This window comes from Tenrec ecaudatus, chromosome 5, assembly GCF_050624435.1.
Source record: "Tenrec ecaudatus isolate mTenEca1 chromosome 5, mTenEca1.hap1, whole genome shotgun sequence".
Classification (NCBI taxonomy): domain Eukaryota; kingdom Metazoa; phylum Chordata; class Mammalia; order Afrosoricida; family Tenrecidae; genus Tenrec; species Tenrec ecaudatus.
Genome location: NC_134534.1, coordinates 140996210 through 141016084, shown reverse-complemented (window position 1 = coordinate 141016084; position 19875 = coordinate 140996210). Strand labels below are relative to the sequence as shown.

The following is a 19875-nucleotide window of genomic DNA, read 5'->3' as shown; positions in this document are numbered from 1 at the left end:
AATTGTACTGTGATGATAAAAAACTAAAGAGGAATAGGAAGATAAAAAGTCCGTGGGCTGGGGGGGATGGAATTCTACCAGTGGAGTTCCAGAAATGCTCCTTCGAAGGAGCATTGAAGGAAAGGAAACTTAAAACTTCAGGATGTATGTCAGTAAGAGACTTTCCAAGCAAAGCTACAAAAACACCATCATCTGGAATCACCCTGAAGCAGGCACAAATTACTTAACAGATTTTCTTAAGAAAAAAAACCAAAACAACCCTAAACCCCGGAATTGGAGTCCTAATTCTCTGCCCTTTACCAACTGACTACCTTTCAGGAAGATTACAATCTTGGCCTCTTGAGCCTCTTTCTCTTTCTTCCTCTCTAAATTAGGATGAGATAGTAGCACGTACTTCACAAAGTTATTGCCAGGAACACATACAAGCGTGAGCTCCAGGGTCCGTGAAAAGCTAAGTGAACGCTCTGCTCTGCTCTGCTCTACACTACACTACTGCGGGCAAATCAACAGCCAAACTTTCCACGTCTGTAAAATGAGAAGAATGGTACCCATTCTCGCAGGGTGTTGTCGGGGCTCGAGAGCATCCCTGTAAATACAGAAATTGACACCCAAAGCCCTCAAGCGCTCCAGAGACCTTGCTGAAGACTGAACCAGGGGTCCGTTTAAACACTGCTGTCCAGTCCATTCGGACTCACAGCGACCCTAGGGAGTGAACAGCTCCCTAAGCGTCCCCAGGTTGGAAATCTTCACAGGAGCGGAGAACCTCACGCTTTTCCTCCAGAGCGGCCCCTGGGCTCGCACAGCTAACCTGCGCTCAGGACTGCATTCGTGCAGTTTCCCCTCTCGCAGCGCTCTGTTGGGACACTTCTGCTTGTAGTCAACCGGTGTTGATTTTACCATGCGCATGTCCCTCTTTAAAGGGCCCTGAAACTGAGTTGTCTGTCAGCAAACGGCCTTTCCCGGGAGGCTGAGGACAGTACGTGTAAGTTACCTTCTTCTCAAATCAAGCACGGCTCAGAGGACCGACGCCACGCCGCCCACGCCGGACGCCGGCCTTTTATAACGACGTGCTACGTCATCGCGCGCTGCGCATGGGCAGAGGAGGTGCGTGCTCACGCCGGCCTACGTGGCGGCCCGGCTCCGGCCCCGCGCGGTCGTGGCCGCTCTCTCTGAAGCGCGCTGGGGAGGGCTCGGTGAGTGGAGGCGGGTGCCGCTGTGGGTGGCAGTGCAGCGCCAGCGGGGGGACGTGGAGGGAAAAGAGTTGGAGCGTTCCGGGAAGTTTCTCAGTGTCGTTCTAAACTGCAGGTCGGAGGGCGGACGACCCCGGCACGGATTCCACTGGATGTCGGTTCAAAATGCCGACTTTACCTGAGGGATTTGTCTGAAGCGTTCGTCGATGGCGGGGAGAACAGGGGACAAAGCTATCACCGACCCCCTTCCCCGGGTTGCCAGGACGCGGGCCAGGGTACTTCCACTTCCGAGTAATAGGAAACCGGGAGGAAGGCCTCGGCCCATTGGCTGGAAGCGACCGTTGCAGAAAACATATGTAAATAGACCGTAGGCAGCAGGCTTGGGTGGTTGCTGTCCTCGGTGCTGAATAAGTGCATCTGCCAGCACGGAAAACTTAGTAGACGCACTCACCCAATAAAACCCCATTCCCCACCCCCCCCCCAAAAAAAAAAAACCCATCCCCATCTGTAGGTTCCGATTCGCTGTGACCCCATAGAGAGTTTCTGCATAGTTCAGTCTGTGGCCCCATAGAGAGGCTGCAAATCTTCACCGGCACAGACAGGGGCTGATGGGTTTGAATCCCCAATCTTGCTGTTAGCAATTCAATGCTTACTCACTGGACAGTCATGTTTGGTCTTATACAATTTAGGAACCTAATGCATAATTCCAAGAAGGATTACCTTGATGACTTCCTCCCTTAGAGCAGTCTCCAGCTTTTGCACCTGGACTCGGAGCCTTTGAACCTGTGTGCTAGACTTCCATTTATTCACCCAGTTGGGAGTTCTCAACCAAGGTGATCTTGCTCAAGGTAGAGCCGGCAGCAAAAGTTGCACTTCCTAAACTTCCACATGAAAGTACTGAATAGCTAAAACCAAGTGGAGGGGTGCATTATGTTTCCCCCTACCCTTTACACATGAAAAATACTTTCCTGTTTGCAAGAGAGATGGTAGAACTGGGCAGTCTTCCAATAAAGGGAAGACCACAAGTTTCCAGTTGGTTCTCATACTTGTTTGCCTTTCTGTGTCTATGTGTGTGTGCACATGCATAAGGATTGGTTTTCCTGTGTTGAATTTTACGAGTGGATTTTTTTTTCTTTCTGTTGATTCAATAAAGTGTTTACTAGTCTTAGTACCAGCTGCTTATTTGTTTTGAATTCTGATTGAGGTTACAGTGTGGAAAAGAGGGTGAGATGTGAAATATGATGAATTTACCTAATTCATAGTATTCTGGAATGCATCTGGCATACAGAGAGCTATGTATCTTGAGAATAAAAGTGTTCTTAAATGCATTCTTTAATTGTGTACATGATTACATCTTAAGTTTTATTTTATCTTCAGAGAAAGCCAGTGAGTTGAGGTATGAAAACTAGCAGATGATGCAAAGCCGAGGACACATGGTGGAAGTAACTTTAAATGTTTTTATTATTTAGCAGAAAGCTTATAACTCTCTTGATTAAAGATGACCTCCCTTTTTGCACGAGAGATTCGCCTGTCCAAAAGGCATGAAGAAATGTAAGTTTTTGGATTCCCCCCCCAAGATAATCTAATTATATAAATGGTATTGACTTAATGAAATTTTGTGTACACAAGATTTAAACCTCAGAATATTTTCGTTTTCTGACATTTAAGTTGGTATATTTTGTCATAAGGGAATGCTAGTGTCTCTTGAAAAAAATAGCAAAGATTAACAGTGGCTACTTGAACAGAGCTGACCCTGTTCCCCAGTGGAAAATCCACTCCTCTCCCACTTCCAATTTTCTGTTTGAACCAGGCCTTGCAATTTACGTAGCCCACCCTGCATTTCTATTTAGTAACCTTTCCTTCCTGCCTCTGCCCGTGGTTTCTATTTTGATTTTTAAAAATTAATTACCAGGCCCTCTTCCTTGGCCTTCTACGATGGCCCCTTACAAACATGAGTGTTCAAAGACCTCGGGTTTTAGTTTTACCCTCAAAAACAACCCAATTTGACATTCTGCCTCTTAAGAGCCTTCACAATTGTGTGAGAAGAGATTATTCCCTGAACATGTACTACTTGGCACATTTTAATCATAACATTTTTTTATTCACCATTTTGTTCATCATTTCAGAGGATGCTTGTAGAACAAGCATTTGAATACTGAGAAACTTTTAAAGTATTTGACACATAACAAATTGTTTGACAATAATCTAACTTTTTACCTCTTTCTTCAATTATTGTTTCACCTTGTGATAAGTCTGCGCACATACACGCCGCCTCTCACTCACAGCCAACCATCATCATTCTCTTGGAAAAAGAGAAAAAATATTTTTTATTGCTTCTTCAAACATATGGAAGTTTAGCACAATTCTAAATGTGTAACATGAGATTCAGGGGTACTGAAGTGTTAAGCAGAAGGTTTCGTATAGCAAGTTGTATCAATGTATATGTGTGGGGAGGTATATATAAGTATGTGTACAAAGGGATATGTATTACAGCTTGCATTTTCACCAAAAGTTAAGGCATGTCTTTAACACCCTAAAATCATCTCAAAAGCCCAGAGAAACTGAAAAACAAAAAAACAGAGGCATGGACTTAAAAGGAATATGCTAATAAAAGTCAGGGTAAGTAGCTTTCAAAAAAGTTAGGTCTCAAGTAAGGAGCAATTAAGTTATTCTTTTAAAGAGGCAAGCAATAAAATGTTTGTGTTTTGTTAACTTTGTTCAATCTTTACTCCCTTCTCTCCCCCCCCCCCCCAGAGTATCACAAAGATTAGCATTACTTCAACAAATGGAGACTAAATGTGGAGAACAACACACAGGAAAGGCATCTCAGCTTCAATCAATGGAGGCTGCTTATAAAAGGAACATTAGTCTTCTAAATGTAAGTTTCCATGAGTCTAGTGTAGACATTTTCTCAACTGTCCAAAAATAATGAATCTCACAATTTTGACTTACGTCATTTTCTTGTCCTGAGTAATAAAGAAAGTCAATGAAACTATCCATCTTTTCAAGCCCACCTTAGTTGGATGAATAGCATCTGGACTGTGGTTTGCCAAAGTGAAACCACTAATGCCTGCATCGACCAAATGTGTTCAATAGGCCAGAAAAATCCATGATTATAGAAGGAATGTCAACATCAACCTGTGCGAGAGCCTTGGTGATGAATGGACTATGCGTAGGACTGGAAACTGCATAGTCCGCTGTTCGAAACCACCAGCTGCTTTGCAACAGAAAGGCATGCCTTTCTACTCCCATACAGGTTACAGTCTCGGAAACCCACAGGAGCCAGTTCTACCCTGTCCTACAGGGTTGCCATGAGTCAGGATTGACTCAATGGCAGTGGGTCTCAATTTTGGCTTATGTAGGAAGTTAAAGAAATAGAGGGAATGAAGCTTCCCATTCTCTCCTTTTATTTACTGAGCAATCTCAAGAGACCATGAAGTTACCATAATGGATTTTAGATTCAACTCTAACCTATTTAGCAACATAAAAATGCAGACTTTTTTTGGTATTGGCTTATGGGGGCCACAATCAACACACAGAATTCCAATATAAGGGAATCTCTCTCAAATCCCTTTTGAAAGTGATGGAGGAGGTGGTCAGATGTATGACTGTAGGGCTTCCCCATTTGGCCAATGTGCCCATTTGGAGTAAAATCATATGTGTAACATTTTTGGCTGCTTGCTGTACTTTGCTTCCAGAATTGTATGGCTTCATCCATAATTAAAACCCTAAAGTTTGCCTCCATTCAAGCTTCCAAGAGATCCGATGACTAAAACATTTGGTAGTAAGACTATATTACTGAAGTTATAAAGCGGTGTTTGCAGTTTCTTATTGTTAAATATTTTCATCGATAGGCATAATATAGTTCTCTCCTCACTGAAGAATAAAGGAGAGGAAAATTCAGTTATCTTCTCAGCTTCTGGCAGTTTGATCCACAGTAATTTAAGTCACAGTCATAGTGCTACCAAAGCATTCTATATTGCCATATGTCTTACTTGCCCAATGGTGTTTGCAATATTTATTTTTAAATGGAAATACATAGGATAATTTGGAATTTGCCACAGGAAGTCAGAAGAACTAAATTAGGAAACTTGACTGCTAGCTGTCTACAGGCAGGGACACTTGGTTTTCAAGGGTCTTCCTTTTAATGAGCAAGTATTTAACGGACTCCGAGAAGGCCCTGCGTTTGGAGTTAGCGCTGGGCAGAAAGTAGGGCCAACAAATTAAGTATAAACCAGTTTTCTTTATATCAAAGACCTTACAGGCTTCGGTGATGACTCAAGATGGTCACAAATGTCATATGAGACCTTATATGGCCAAGAGTTAAATGATACAGAATTTTTGTGAGCCAAAATATTCTAAGAAGCCTCGGAAAGGAGGCGAGACTAAAGCTGTGTTCAAAAACAAGGCAGGTTTTCTACTAGGTCCTTTGAAGATGCACAAGACCAAAGGAATGAAGGCCTTGTTAATATCCTTGAGAAGGCATTAGCCTTCTGGAAAGCCATAGGAACAAGGGTACCAAGCTGAGCAGCTGAGCCATATGTAGAAATTTTACAGTACTGAAAATGTTGGAACAAAATAACTGTTTGATATAAGAAACTTATCAATGAGTGTTTAAAGACCATTCATTGGTTATTTAAATGCAAGATGGTTCAAGAGGGAGAAGTCGTTGTCATGTCTAGACAAGTTTCATGAGAAGCAAGCTTGGTGTAGAAATTTTTCCTTACATACTCTTTGACTTCTTTGTAACAGTAGTATATCAACAATATATTCTCAGTGTAAAAAAATTGACAGGGTAAAGATGATTATATAACACACGAATTGCATATCATCCCACCCATCTAAAAATTTTTATTTTTCCTCTTTTAATAAATGTTTATTGAGCATCTGCCACATGCCTGGCAAAGTGCTTGTTTTAAGGGATGAAATCTCTTCCTGATCTTGTAAACTTGATTTTATTCTATGTTCTTCAAATTACTCTATATACATTTTTTTAATTGTACTTTTTCAAAACCAATTCAGAGTAGACTCAGTGGCAATCTACAGGGGCCTTGACAGCCCTGTGGTGCGTGGACTCCACAGTCAGTCACAGCAGCGCCCATGAAGGTCATTTAGAATGTCAAATCCTTAGGGTTTGGTTATGGGATTTTACATTGGTAGACTTTAAGAAGCATGTAGATTGCCTGAGTCTTCTAATCGAAAGGGTAGATTAGATTCTGGTGGCTTAGATTAGATTAGCTGCTCATCTAAAGCTTCCCCACGCATACTTTTGTAACCCTTACGACTTTTCCCAAAACTGTAAAATGAATTGGAGCTCTGGTGACATCGTGGTTATACATCGAACTGCTAACCAAACCGGTCAGCAGCTCGAAACCACCAGAAGTTCCAAGGGAGAAAGATGAGGCTTTCTATTCAGGTAAAGAGTTACAGTCTCAGAAACCTGCAGGGGCAGTTCTACCCTGTCCTAATGGGTCACTGTGCGTCAGAGGCGAGGCAATACTGTTCATGTTCCATGGGAAGAAAAGGTTAAGTCACATCTAGCATGTGTGCTTGAGGAGCGCAGAGTGCACTTCAATGAGTACCACGAAGGCTTGGATTCATTCTCTTTGAAGACAGTAACACAGTAAGAAGGACTTTACCACATGGGTCACTGTCTATTAGTTTACCTTATTTAGGACCCCGATCACTGTGTATTAGTTTACCTTATTTAGGAATTTGAGCAATGTAATAAACGTTAAAAAGAAATGAAAGAAGAGAGGAGACTAACATTTTCCAATGATATGATTCCATAACTTGGTAAAACCTGTTGTTTTAAAACTAGTATATGATGAAAGAGTGTAAAGAAAACCAAAATCCTTACAACCACACCAATAGACAACACTGAAGTTATCAGGGATCTCATTGTGCTCGGATCAACAATCAGTGGTCCAGGAAGCAGCAGTCAAGAAATGCAACAATGCATTGCATTGGACAGATCAGCTGCACAGACCTGGTTAACGGACTGAACAGCAAGAATGCCACTAAGGTGTGCCTGACCCCTGCCAGCCAAATATTTTCAGTTGCCTCATAAGCACGCGATGGTAGGACAGTAAATAAGGAAAACCGAAGAAGAGTCGCAGCATTTGAATGATGGTCTTGGCAAAGAACATTGAAAGTACTGTGCCTGCCAGAAGATCAAACTAATCTGTCTGGGACGTTACATAGTCAGAATACTTTTCAAAAGCCAGGATGATAAGACTTCATCTCTCGGACTTTGGACATGTTGCCAGAAAAGGCCAGTCCCTGGAAAAGGACTTGATGTAGTAAAAGAGAAGAAAGAACTCAACAAGATGGATTGACATAGTGGCTGCAACCAGGGGCTCAAATGTAACAATGTCGAGGGTGGAGTCGGAACAAGCAGTGTTTCATTCTGTTGTGCATAGGGTCACTATGAGTTGTCGCCGGCATGATGACACCGGACAACAACATATTTTAAGTGGAGTAAAATTAATGGATAAAAATGCAAAAAAACCCATGAGCAATATTATGTATACAGCCCTGATATATAAGAAATGACATATTAGCAATAAAATTATAAAATTCTTGAGAATGTACTTAGCAAGGGCTATGCATACATATGTAAACCATTTTCATGGGAGATTTCAAAGAAAGTTTAAACAGATATTATGTGCCCCCCCCCCCATTATGGAGATCTATTTGGGAAGTTAAAAGTTTACATCAAATGAAGATCAGACAACAATCAGAATGCAGTCCTTTTGTCTGCAGTGCCTCTTGACGCCATGCTGGCAGGTGTGTCTCTCTAGTTCTTGGCTGCTCAATCACAAGGTTCCTTGGCCTCTGCCCTGCTCTAGTAAGTGTTTAAAAAAAAACAAAACACTCCTTTAGCAGTGCTAAATGCCTAAAGGAAACCCCACCCTAAGTCAGACTCTTCCCCGAAGGACCTCAGCTTTATTCTGTCTTCTCAGTGCTAGGGTCTCTGCTGCCTCTGCCACTTTAGGGTCTTGCAGGCTAGTGCCTCTTCTTTAACTCTTTTTTCTTAATGGCTGTGTTAGGCAGGATCCTCTAGAGCAGTGGTTCTCCGCCTTCCTAATGCCATGACCCTTTTAATACAGGTCCTCATGTGGTGGTGACCCCCCAACCATAACATTATTTTCGTTGCTACTTCATAACTGTAATTTTGCTACTGTTATGAATCAGGAGACCCCTGTGAAAGGGTTGTTTGACCCCCAAAGAGGTTGTGACCCACAGGTTGAGAATCGCTGCTCTAGCGAAACAGAACCAGGACACTTATGTTTACATATGTATATATGTAATATATATAGTTTATACTGCAAGAAGGAATATAACAGCTAATTAGTCCACACAGTAGTGCCAAGGGCTCAGTTCAACTCACTTTTGTGAAAAAGGTAATATACTGAAAGTCCTTCAACTCAGGGAGGGGGCTCTAGTACAAGGTCAAGGAAGCAGACAGCAGAGTCTTCCCTCAGGCAAAGCAGGCAATGTTTGCCCACAGGGTGGGGCAGCAACAGCCAGCTGTACGGGAGCTTATAGAGCAGGCTTGAATGGGATTTCGAACTCAAGCAATGCAAGGCGGCAAGATTCACCAGCCTCAAGCTCAATGATGCACGCACGAGCAAAGTGGCAAAGCAGGTCTCAAGGAAGCCTCTAGCTCTAGCAACACAATCCACATGTTGACTCGGCCCACCGCTAGTGTAGCACACAGGTTGAGGCAGAGAACTAGCTAAAGCTGCAGCACGCTGGTCCAGTCACCAGAGAGCAAGAGAGATGGGGGCGGGCTTTGCAGAGCCATTTATCTGTTTGGCCTCCAATCAAAGTGACCTGATTAATTTCATCCCACATGTTCCTGATGGCCAGGTTGGCACAATAAACTATCACAATGGCCATCGGATTCCTGCTTCTGAGATGGGTCATTTTTATACCCACTGGAATGGCCCATCCATGAGTATGCATCCTCTGTAGCAGTGGTTCTCAACCTGTGTGTCCCAACCCCTTTGGGGTCAAATGACCCTTTCACAGGGGTCGTCTGATTCAAAACAGTAGCAAAATGACAGTTATGAGGTAGCAATGAAAATAATTTCATGGTTTGGGGGGTCACCACCACATGAGGAACTGTATTAAAGGGTCACAGCATTAGGAAGGTGGAGAACCACTGCCCAATAGTATACCATATTTATCTCATCTTGCCCAATCATCTAATGAGAGTTACGACGATTCATACCAATTACGTTTTCTTCACTACAGTGAAGGTGCACCTGACTCAAGCCGTGGTATTTTCAATTGCCTCACATGCATGTGGAAGCTGGACAGTGTTTAGTTAAGGAAGAATGAAGCCGAGTCTGTTGCCTTTGATTTGAGGTGCTGAGAAGAAGGTTGAAAGTACCATGGACTGCTGAGAGAACAAACTGGGTTTGTCCCGGGGGGAAGTATGACCAGAGTGCTCCTTCGAGGCACAAATGACGAGACTGGGTCTTACTTTGAAGCGAGTAGATATTTTTATTATGACTGAGACTATTCCTTGTCTTAAATCTTTTCACAAACTTAATGTACATTGACCAAAACACCAACAAAATTTACATAGAATGCAATACAGTTTCTCTATGCTCACCTGCAAAACAAAGCAGCAAGAATATCAAAGAATGTTTTTTTAAGAGAAGAAATAAGGAAAAGACTATTCCCAACCTACTGGCGACATGAAAACCCAGGAGTGCCTGAACCTGACTCAGCCCACGACAGCAGCTCCGGGCAGCCGTGGATGCTAGCTGGTTCAGGACTGAGCAGTGTTTCCGTCCGTGGCCCCTGCGGTCCCTGTGAGCCAGAACTAACTCGACGGGGAGATGATACAAACAGCAAGAAGGCTGTGTGCATTGTGACCAGTGAGAACACAGCAGGTCGGAGCAATTTTGTTCTGGCCATTTAAAATCACGACGAACCATGGGTTTTTGAAGCACGGCCTGACTTCCTGTGAATATACGTAAAAGGAAGCTTGTCTTCCCTCAAAACCAAAACATGATTGGTAAGGCTCTGACGAGGAAAGGAGCGTGTTCTTTCTGGGCACATTTCTAGGATAAACAGCGTCATCCTGCAGGTTTCAGTCTGCTCAGAAAGGCTACTGGGGACTGACTAACACCGTCTTGCGAGGAACGGACAGCTGTCAGGGGAGAAAGGGCTAGAAGTAGAGGCAAAACAGGTGCACAAAGAGTGGCCTTCAGGAGCAGTGGGCAGGGGCAGCAAAAGAGCAGTGGGGCTAGGGCTTATACCTTCTCATTTGATTGCTAACTGGTTGCATGAAAAGGGATTTCCCTCAATTATTTAATTATATTTACATATAGAGTACATAGGAAAAGGCATGATAAATACACGATTCCCTTTTTTTTTTTTTCCTTTTCAGAATAGGTTGGTCCCTCTTGCACAGTGTTTCTCAACCTTCCTAATGCCGTGACCCTTTAATACAGTTCCTCATGTTGTTAGTGACTCCCAACCCTAAAATTATTTTCGTTGCTACTTCATAACTGTCATTTTGCTACTGCTATGAATTGGGCAACCCCTGTGAAAGGGTCGTTAGACCTCCAAAGGGGTCGCGACCCACAGGTTGAGAACTGCTGCTCTAGCATCTGCGCAGGTTGAATATCTGGGATTTGAAATGTCTCGATTCATTGCAATTTTTACCCTTATGGCTGCTGAGATTGTCCCGTGTTTGCCAAGTGAGATCCTCTTCGAGATGGCTCCTGAATGTCTTGGACGTGATCCTAACAGCCTCTGGTAGTCTGTTTTCCTTCTAGCACATTTAGATGATTCCAGCTAGTCGTGCACATTCACTGCCCAGACCTGAAATGATCCATCGCGTCAGAGATCTCTGGCTCCTTCCAGCAGTGTCGACGGCAGCCGTGTGGTTGCGGTTTAAGGAGAACACGTCAAGAGTGCGCACAAGTTATTTCCGATTTAAATTCAGGATACCGAGTTTTTTTATTTTGCTCTTTTAGCGGATGCAAGCTTCTTACCTTAGAATCCCCGATCTTGTGCCTCTGTCTTCTTTGCCTCACGCCAGCAGCCTCCGTTGTCAATGAATTTCCCATCCCCGTAGAGCTCGTGATTTACTTTATCCTGTGTTCCAGCTAGCACTTGCACCAGCATGAGTATTGAACTTCCTTTTCAATATGGTACTTCTTTTTCTTGAATATGATCTTTTTAAAAAATGAATCATTGTATTGGGGGCTCTTACAGCTCTTATAAAATCCATATATCAATTGTATCAAGCATATTTGTACATATGTTGCCATCATTTTCTAAACATTTACTCTCTATTTGAGCCCTTGGTATCAGCTCCTCTGTTTTTCCTCCCCTACCCTCCAATCCTCGTGACCCCTTGATAAATTATAAATTATTGTTTTCATATCTTACACCATCTGCTGCCTCCCTTCACCCACATTTCTGTTGTTCTTCCTCCTGGGGGTGGTGGTGATCTATGTCAATCACTGTGATTGGCTCCCCCTTTCTCCCCCTTCTCCTCCCACCTTTCCCCTACCCTCATGGTATTGCTGCTCCCATTATTGTTCCTGAAAGGTTGGTCTGTCCTGGATTCCATGTGTGGAGAGCTCTCATCTGTACCAGCGTACATGCTGTGGTCCAGCTGGATTTATAAGGTAGAACTAGGGTCATGATGGGGGTGGGGTGGGGAGAGAGCATGAAAGAACTAGAGGAAAGTTGTATGTTTCATCGGTGCTATATTGTACCCTGACTGACTCATCCCTTCCTTGTGACCCTTGTGTGAGGAGATGTCTAATTGTCTACTGACAGGCTTTGGGTACATTAAAATACTTTTTTACAATTCTTTTTGTCCTTAGGCCTGTTCAGACACCTGGTAAAGCTCTCTCTGGGGTATGCCACCAACTCAGCTCATTTGTCGAATCTTGTTTTTGATTTCGGGGATTGCTTTGTTTGTTCTACATGAAGATTAAATAGCGCAGTGACAGATCTGTCAGGGAGTCTCATTTCTCTTTCCCTATTTCCCCCCTTTTCTCTACCTGTTGCTGTTGACTTGATGGCAGAGCGTTTGGGTTTTAAGTTTTTGATTCAGGGAATTCATATCTTAATATGTACTCATTCTTGAAAATTTAAGCTCCCGGTACTTGCCCTGCACGTCAGTAGATAGTCTGGTGGACAAAGGTTGAATGGGATGTAATCCTTATCTTCTGCAGTTTATGATCAAAGGAAAGGTTTGTATATGGTATTAGGAGATAGCTTCAAGGTCAAGTTGCAGAAAGTCACCTCTTTCTTCCAAGGAGCAATTAGTGGGTTTGAACCACCAACCTTGTAGCCTAACACATAACCCACTACATACCAGGGCACCTTCTATGTCATGTTGTTGTTGATAGGGACCATAGAGTCAGTTCTGACTCATAGCAACGTACGTACCAAGGAATGAAACCCTGCCTGCCCTGAAGCGCCCTGGCGTTCATTGTGTTTCAGCCTATTGTGGCAGCCACCGTGGCTCAAGGGTCTGCCTCTTTCTCACTGCCCTTTTGCCATGCCAAGTTGATGGCCTATCCAGAGACTGGTCTCTCCTCGTGATAAGTTCAAAGTACACGAGACAGAGTCTCCCATCCTGGCTTCCGAGGAGCGTTCTGGCTGCCCTTCATCTCAGACAGAGGTCAGCTCTTCTGGCAGTCCCTGACAGGACTGTCACTATTCTTCACCAGCACCGGAATTCAAATGCACGGAGGCTTGTTTTGATCTATGGAAGACTTATTGAAAATGGAGACTGACTTCTTCAGTAAGTCTCCTGTAAGGCGCAGCTCAAAGTAGAATAAGATGTAGTCCGCGTTGGAGTCAGAGTGCGTCAACGCCCTGTGAGTGCTGGTCGAAGGCATGGAAGGACGAAGGAGGACAGTGCATTTGGCATGGAGACCTTGGGGAGCGCACGTGGTTGAGATAACGGAAAGGTTGCTTTAAACCCTCGCAGCGGCACCTCAGCAAACAGACCTCGCCATCCCTATACACACCGGGTGGCCGTGGGTCAAAAGGGACTCAACAGCCACCAATGATAGCAGCACTGGAAAGCACATGGCAAGGGTGAACAAGGCGTCTTGAAGAACAGTCACAAAGAGCTCTTCGGTTTAAGATGGCAGGAGCTGGGAAGCATTGGCTAAAGAGGATTCTACCTAGATATCTGGATGAATGTAACCGCACTCGCTGTAATACCGTTAAATAAAGAGGTGTGTTTAGCCAGGCTGAGCAGCAAGGACCGTGAAGACAAGTTAGCCACCCCTCCGTCGCAGTAGTTAGTTGGAGAAAGATAAGAAAGGCCACCTTGGAGGGATAAAGGTGAAAACAAGGGGACACATGACACAATCAGAGCCCACAGGGAGAGGAAAGAGGAGCTAGCTATGGGGAAATAGACGTAGGAGTCAGAATTTTAAAAATATATATTAACAATCGAAGCCAGCAAGTTTTCACTTCAGCTCTGGAAGTTCTTAGGAGGGGCGATAATCCCCGTGGAAAGGCTGCTGAGTTGCGGTCAACTTTCCCACTTCGGCCTGCTGCACGCTGCCACACAGCCCCTCCTTCGCTGTGCTCTCATGTTTGCAAATCCGGTCTTCTGGAGAGAGAGAAGTTCCCGTTTTCAAGGCAGACAGCGTATGACGCTGTCTACAGTGCTAGTGGACCCAGACCTGCCACCTACTTCCTAGTTGTTCTTACCACAGTGAGATTGTGGGTGCTTCTGTTTGTGTTCTGGGTTTGCTTTGTAAAGGTTTCAGGAAAAATAATAACGAGCCGTTTTCCTAGGGCCTTGTAAGAGCTCCATGCAGTCACAGAACAGTTTGGCTTCTGTATCTTTTTTGGCATCGGCCTCAAGCGCCCTTTGGCATGAGACTTCACGGCACACACTTCTGATACTGGGCAGCCACGTGAATCGATGGGCTTCTTATCCCCAAATTGATGCTTTCCCCCTTCAAGTCGCCTCCTTCCAGACAGCAGGTGCATTCATGGTTGTGCAACTTTGGGGAGTCCCTTTAGGGAATTTCCTGTTTTTCCCTTTTACATTTCACACCCCTTCCTTGCTCCTGCCGCTACCATCTGCTCTCTCTTTTCTCCTCTTCAGCATTGGCTTCTTCACACCCCACTCCCACGCCCCTTCCCATCTCCCTCCGTCTGTCCAACAAGCCCTGTACTTAGACTGCTCCAGCGCTCGTACACGGAGCAGAGAACTTTCTCTTTCCTAGCAACTCCCTGAGCTCAAAGGAGACAGAAAATAAATGTATGCGCCTCTGACAAAGGTCTCTGTGAACTTGACAAGCAGGATCCACAGGCACAACATAGGTGACTCGTGTCGGGGTGGGGGGTTTGAAATAAGGCACCACTGTTTCGGAAACCGCTTGCCAGCCCCCTGCATTATGGAGCATGCACTTACTGTATGCCCGGGGGCGAAATCTTTACCAGGGTATGGATTACCACATTTAGCCACCCGGCAGCAGGGGTGGGGGCTGGAATGACCACAAGAGAAAACACACATGTCTAAAGTTTAACTACAAATGAAAGCATGGGGCTGGCTGCCCTTGAATGTCATCGGCTGAACAACGTACTTAGTGCCCAGCAATAATATTTGCTGTTGAAATGACCTTAGGCATGGACTTCTTAAACTCTAGATGGTCTAGAGGAAAGGTCCTTCCTTGTCAAGGACTGAGGTGCCTCCTTGAATTTCTTTTGGGGAGATGTGCAGAAGTAGGATGTTTGAGCTGGAATTTCTGAATAGTTGTAATGGACATGCCATTGAGATCGTCTGGAGAGACCAGAACTCTTCAAGTGAGTACAGCGTGGGTCTGAGTATCTGGCTTCTCAATTGTTGGATATTCGCCTCGTGTGTCCCTCCATCCCTTTCCCCCCCTCTCCTGTATGTGATGGCACAGCCATGGGAATGCTCTGAGCAGTTTTCGAGGAAATTCTTTTTGCAAGAATGACTGGCCTTTAGTAGCTATTTAAAGGGAAGAGACAGAACGTGGAAGTGCCACCACTCCCGTCTGTTTCTAAATACGAAGCCCTGCACTTTCCACTTTGAACCTAGGTGATCGACCGAGGCTCAGCTTTCCTCCCCCAGTTCCCGCTCTCTGTCCAGAGGAGAGTTCAAGTGAGAGAGAAGCTTGGGGTGTCAGTTGTATATGTCTCTGGACACACACTTTGACTTCTGTTACAGGATATAGAAGCAGCAGAAAGGTCTCTGCAAACCAGAAGTCACCCATTTCCCCAGCCGGAGGTGGTCTCCCTTGAGGTGAGAATCTCCGCAGCTGTAGAAGGAGCGCTTCTGTCCTGTCCACAGCACCTTCTTAATGAAACCAGGGTTATGTGTAGTTCTGGTCCTTGGAGCAAAATCGACTGGACACGTGTGTATTTTTCCAGACTTATTTGTTCTCTGGGCTAGGATGTGTCTGATCGACCTTTCTATAGCCACAGTGCCATTCAGAGCGGGTCACTGACAACTGCTTTGATTTGCATTTGATAACAGCCCTGTGTCCCCCTCACCTCGTCACCTGGGAGGAAACCACAGCAGACCCTCTGCACTAAACCTTGAGGTGACAGAGCTCCTAACCACAGTGCTTGCCCCTTTACCAAGCACTTCCCCAATGCCAAAGAAACGCCTGTGAGCCTGCAGCACAGTGTGGCTCTTGCCTGTTTTCTCTCGCTCGACTCAAGAACAGATTGGGAAGATGGCTGGCAAAAATAAACCATATTTGGTATATGAATATGTTAGTGATGAATTCGAACTTACTACATATGAACTAGTTTGCTTAATCTCTTTAGTGACCTTCCCGGATACAGCTTTGCTCTCTGCCCAAGCCAGGACATGGAGACCCAAAATTGAAGGCTGAGAATTTGCCCCTCAGCATTATGCGGCATCTAGGGTACTAAAGAAAGGATTGGGAGAAACTTTGGTACAAGCCTTTCTCTGTTAAATCCTCCAATCCCAACACTGGCGTGTGCAGGGCCCCACACTAGGGGCTACTCCAGCCTGGAATGGCTGAGAATCTCCCAACCTTGGGTTTTGGCCAGTATTTTTCATAGCTATCCTTGCGAGGCAGGCTGACCTCTAGCTTAAGCCTGTTGAGCCATTTCTCAGATCATATGCGCACACGTGTAGCATTGCTCACCGTTTTCCACCTTCCAAACCTCGCACTTTGCTAATGCCCATCATGAATAAGTAAGCATTCCGACTGCATTCTAATTTTTTGGCCGAATGTCCCAGCAGGAGGAGGGTGACAGTGATCATCTGATGCAAAATGCCCCCCGGGGGTTGAGCCCCTTTGGTCTGCTTAGCCTCTTCAGGGGGGCAACTGAAGAAGCCAGGAGAGCCCCTCTACAGGGTGATGTGGCATATGCTTCTGTAGCCTATAAGTTCCTAGAGTCCAATCAATAGCACAGCATCACAATTTTCAAACTGTGCATATCAAGAGTGGTTAGATGATACTGACACAGTGAACTTGGTGGGAAGCGGAGCTCTATGGGGCCACCTGGTCTTTCCCGTCTCACAAGCCTTCCGCTTTCTAAAGACTGCAGGCTTCCCACCCTTCTAGCAAACATACTCGAGTGTAAGCTGACCCAAATATCAGCCGAGGCACCTAATTTTATCACAAAACTGCATTAAAAATGTGCTGAAAACCTTGGCTTATACTCAGGTATATACGGTATTTGGATTTTCTGTCATGGCAAGTTTCTGCCTTACACAGGGTTTGCCATATTATTTCCTTATCACGAAGCAAAAGTGGGGAGCAATCATGATTTTCGCCATATCGGGAGTTTTTCTGGAAGATGGAGCAGACACTTCATTTTAGATTGTGAGACTGATGCGCTGCCTACTGCGCCAAGAAGGCACCTGACACTTCATTTTAATATCCTTGCCCGCATGATCAGTGGGCCAGTTCCCCGGGGTCAAAACCAGAGGCATGAGCTAGATCGTTCCCTGATCGCACCCCGGGTGACCTTTTGATGTTAAATTCTGAAACCCGCTTGTGTTTCGTGACTGCATTATAATAATTGCAGGAGAGGTCATCCTTCGGTGTAGGATTTGGAACACTAAACAAAAACGTGTAATTATGTCTAGCTACAAATCCTACTGCCGGCATTAATCACAGGTTGGCCACAAGAGGGCGTGTAAAATCACAATAAAACCCCCAAACTTGTCACTCGGCCAGTTTCTGGTTTTACTGAGAAATTTGAAATTTTACACTAGTAAGTAGCCATATTTTTTCTAAAATTAACATAAAGTGTTCTGTAGAGGAAGTGCATTCTCCATATATCTGTGTGCCTGGGTGTGTGTGTGTGTGTGTGTGTGTGTGTGCATGTGTGTGTACATGCACATGCACACTTAGTGAATAAACATTTAAACTGTTATGAAGAACCAAGCTCAATTCCTTGATATATATGTTTTTTAACTTTGTTTCTCCCCCCCTCCTTCCCTAGGCTCATTACTGGGCATCCGTGGAAGAATATATTCCCAAATGGAAACAGTTTCTTTTAGGAAAAGCACCACATCCCATTGGTGTTGAAAATCAAAATGAAGCAGAAAATACCGTTAAAAAGAAAATACAGTGATAATTTGTTCACATTGCTACATCAAGAAAGCCGTTTAGGAAGGTTTAATAGAAAAGAAGATGGAGGTTATTTCAGCAACTCTAGGAATTGAATACTGACCTAGGGGTCTGGGACGTCCAGAGTGACAAACGGAAACAAGGGAATCAACTAGGAAGCACGGAGTCATTCTAAGTGGCTGATTGCTCCTTCACGAGTCCAGCTTCTGCTAATCCAGGGGACGGGGAGGAGATGCTACCGGAAGGTAGGTAGTTCTAACACATCGGCCAATGGAGTGTCACGTGCGTTGACTGAAAATTCGCTTACATTCTCACCTGCACTGACTACTGGCTGTCACTTCTGATTTCAGCTCTTCTGGAACCTTTACTTTCCAATGACTTCATTATGGGGCAAAAGGGTGGGCTCAAGATGGATGTTTGCTATTATAGTTTCTTTTAATAAATGAAAAGATAGCGGCCTTTGGCTGTTTCCGTCTAAAAAGAATACTTTTCTGGAAATAAAACTGAGAGGACGTTGTACCTCATCGATAATGGAGTCTCTAGAAGTTATAGAGACAAGAAGGACCAGCATTTCATAAGTGCTCCGGCTTGAGCATGGATTAGATTTGATTGTGAGCACGGATAGCTGTTGGAGCTGGAAGTGATTACTGGGTTGTAATTTGGTTTTTAAGGATTGCCAACCCTATAGTGCCCCTCCCATCTTTTCACCTCTAAACTTGCCGCCCCCTCTTACGCCCCATAACGATGGAGAGCCTGAGAATCCATCCAGGGGGCTGATATGAGGCAGAAAAGTGGAAAACGAATGAGAAATAGCAAGACCGCAGTTCAAATGAATCGACACAGCGGCTGCAACAATAGACTATACATAATGACCGATGTAAGGTTGGTGCAGGAACCGGCCGTGTTTTGTCTGTTGTACAGAGGGTCGATGTGAGTCAGGACTCATTCCACAGCACCTAACAACTACAACATGAGTCCGGCTCAACTAGGTGGCAGTGGTGTTTTTAATACATACATACATTTTATGATATGCATGTAGAATACACGCCTGAGAGAGCTTCAGAACATTCACAGGAAAATGGGATTAAAAGATGAATGGGATTTCCCCACAAGCTTTTGGAAGCCCCATTAATAAAGGGGTCTGTGCTATAGACTTTAAATGACCACCTGGTTGGGGTTAGCAAATGAAGAGAGCAGGACAAACTTTTTTTAAAAAGCCTAAACCAACAACTCCCTTGAAAGGTCCATTGTGCTAAGGTCCTTTAAACTGCCATCTTGAAAGTATCCTGTGGAGTGGGTGCCGGGGTGGGTGACAATAACGTTGTTTTCATGATGCGTGCTGGCAGATTAGCACGCGTCTCTGCAGTGCTAACAGTTGTAATTAAGGCATAAACAGCACAGGGTGTCAGTCCGACGACAATTTCATCTATAGTGTCACAATACAAAATGTCCCCAAATATTAGAGCTGTCAGATAGCCATGAAAAGCGTCAGCTTAAAGGCCTGTTCAGAAAAGAAGACAGAGACAGGAAGACAAATGAAAGCTGGCAGCGATAGCAAACACGGCGTCTTGCCTTTCTCAGGAGTGTTTGGTCTGGATGGTAAATTGATAGATTGCTGGGTTGTTTGGTTTGTGTTGTTGTTTGTGTTTGGCTTCTCACCACATTACGGTTTAATTTCTAGTCCTCCAGTTGATTTAGCAGGAGAATGCTTTGAATTGGTAAACAGATTTAGATGTAGTAGAAAGGAACATGAGGAAGTTATTATGTTTTGTTTTTTAACATCCAGTCTTTCCCAGCATATGCACATAAGAAGGTGAATGGAGCCTGTGAAACTTATTTCTCTTTAGTCAAGGAGAGGAGGGAAGAAAAGAAAAAATAAAAAAGGCTAAACATTTGTTGAGATGGTAAAATATTGTGTCAAGCAAGTAGGCATATTCCAAAATTAAATTTTGGTTGATACGTTAACGTCCTCAAATATTTGAGCACACACTTCCTTTGAGATCTGTGAATTAAATCACCAGCAGGTCAGATTAAAATACAAAATGAGTGGCAACCTCTCCATCTCAGAAAAGGTTGGGCTGGATTTT

At 44.4% G+C, this 19875-nt stretch overlaps 1 protein-coding gene and 1 long non-coding RNA gene across 6 annotated transcripts in view; one reads left to right on the top strand and one right to left on the bottom strand.

Annotated features, from left to right (window-relative positions):
* The window catches only part of LOC142448273 (uncharacterized), an 89560-nt gene extending 88110 nt beyond the window's left edge, over nt 1–1450 (bottom strand). The window contains exon 1 of the long non-coding RNA XR_012784516.1: nt 992–1450. This is a non-coding gene — a long non-coding RNA (uncharacterized LOC142448273). The remainder of the gene's footprint in view (nt 1–991) is intronic.
* CEP15 (centrosomal protein 15) lies at nt 1094–18242 on the top strand. Of its 5 annotated transcripts, none has more exons than XM_075549957.1 (5): nt 1094–1193; nt 2660–2741; nt 3945–4068; nt 15400–15474; nt 17661–18242. In XM_075549957.1, the coding sequence occupies exons 2-5, from the start codon at nt 2689–2691 to the stop codon at nt 17790–17792; spliced, it is 384 nt and encodes a 127-aa protein (XP_075406072.1). In that variant the 5' UTR covers nt 1094–1193; nt 2660–2688; the 3' UTR covers nt 17793–18242. The 5 variants fall into 5 exon arrangements, with proteins under 5 accessions (XP_075406072.1, XP_075406076.1, XP_075406077.1 ...); XM_075549961.1 differs by having other exon boundaries at nt 1100–1193; nt 2663–2741; XM_075549962.1 differs by lacking the exon at nt 1094–1193 and adding an exon at nt 1304–1465 and having other exon boundaries at nt 2663–2741.
* The last annotated feature ends 1633 nt before the right edge of the window (nt 18243–19875 follow it).

What these genes read in the sequence shown, in the direction of transcription:
- CEP15 (XM_075549957.1), top strand. Translation starts at nt 2,689, where the DNA reads ATGACCTCCCTTTTTGCACGAGAGATTCGCCTGTCCAAAAGGCATGAA. An exon ending in GGAACATTAGTCTTCTAAAT is followed by an intron (nt 4,069 to 15,399) that starts GTAAGTTTCCAT and finishes CTTCTGTTACAG; the next exon opens with GATATAGAAGCAGCAGAAAG. An exon ending in CGGAGGTGGTCTCCCTTGAG is followed by an intron (nt 15,475 to 17,660) that starts GTGAGAATCTCC and finishes CTCCTTCCCTAG; the next exon opens with GCTCATTACTGGGCATCCGT.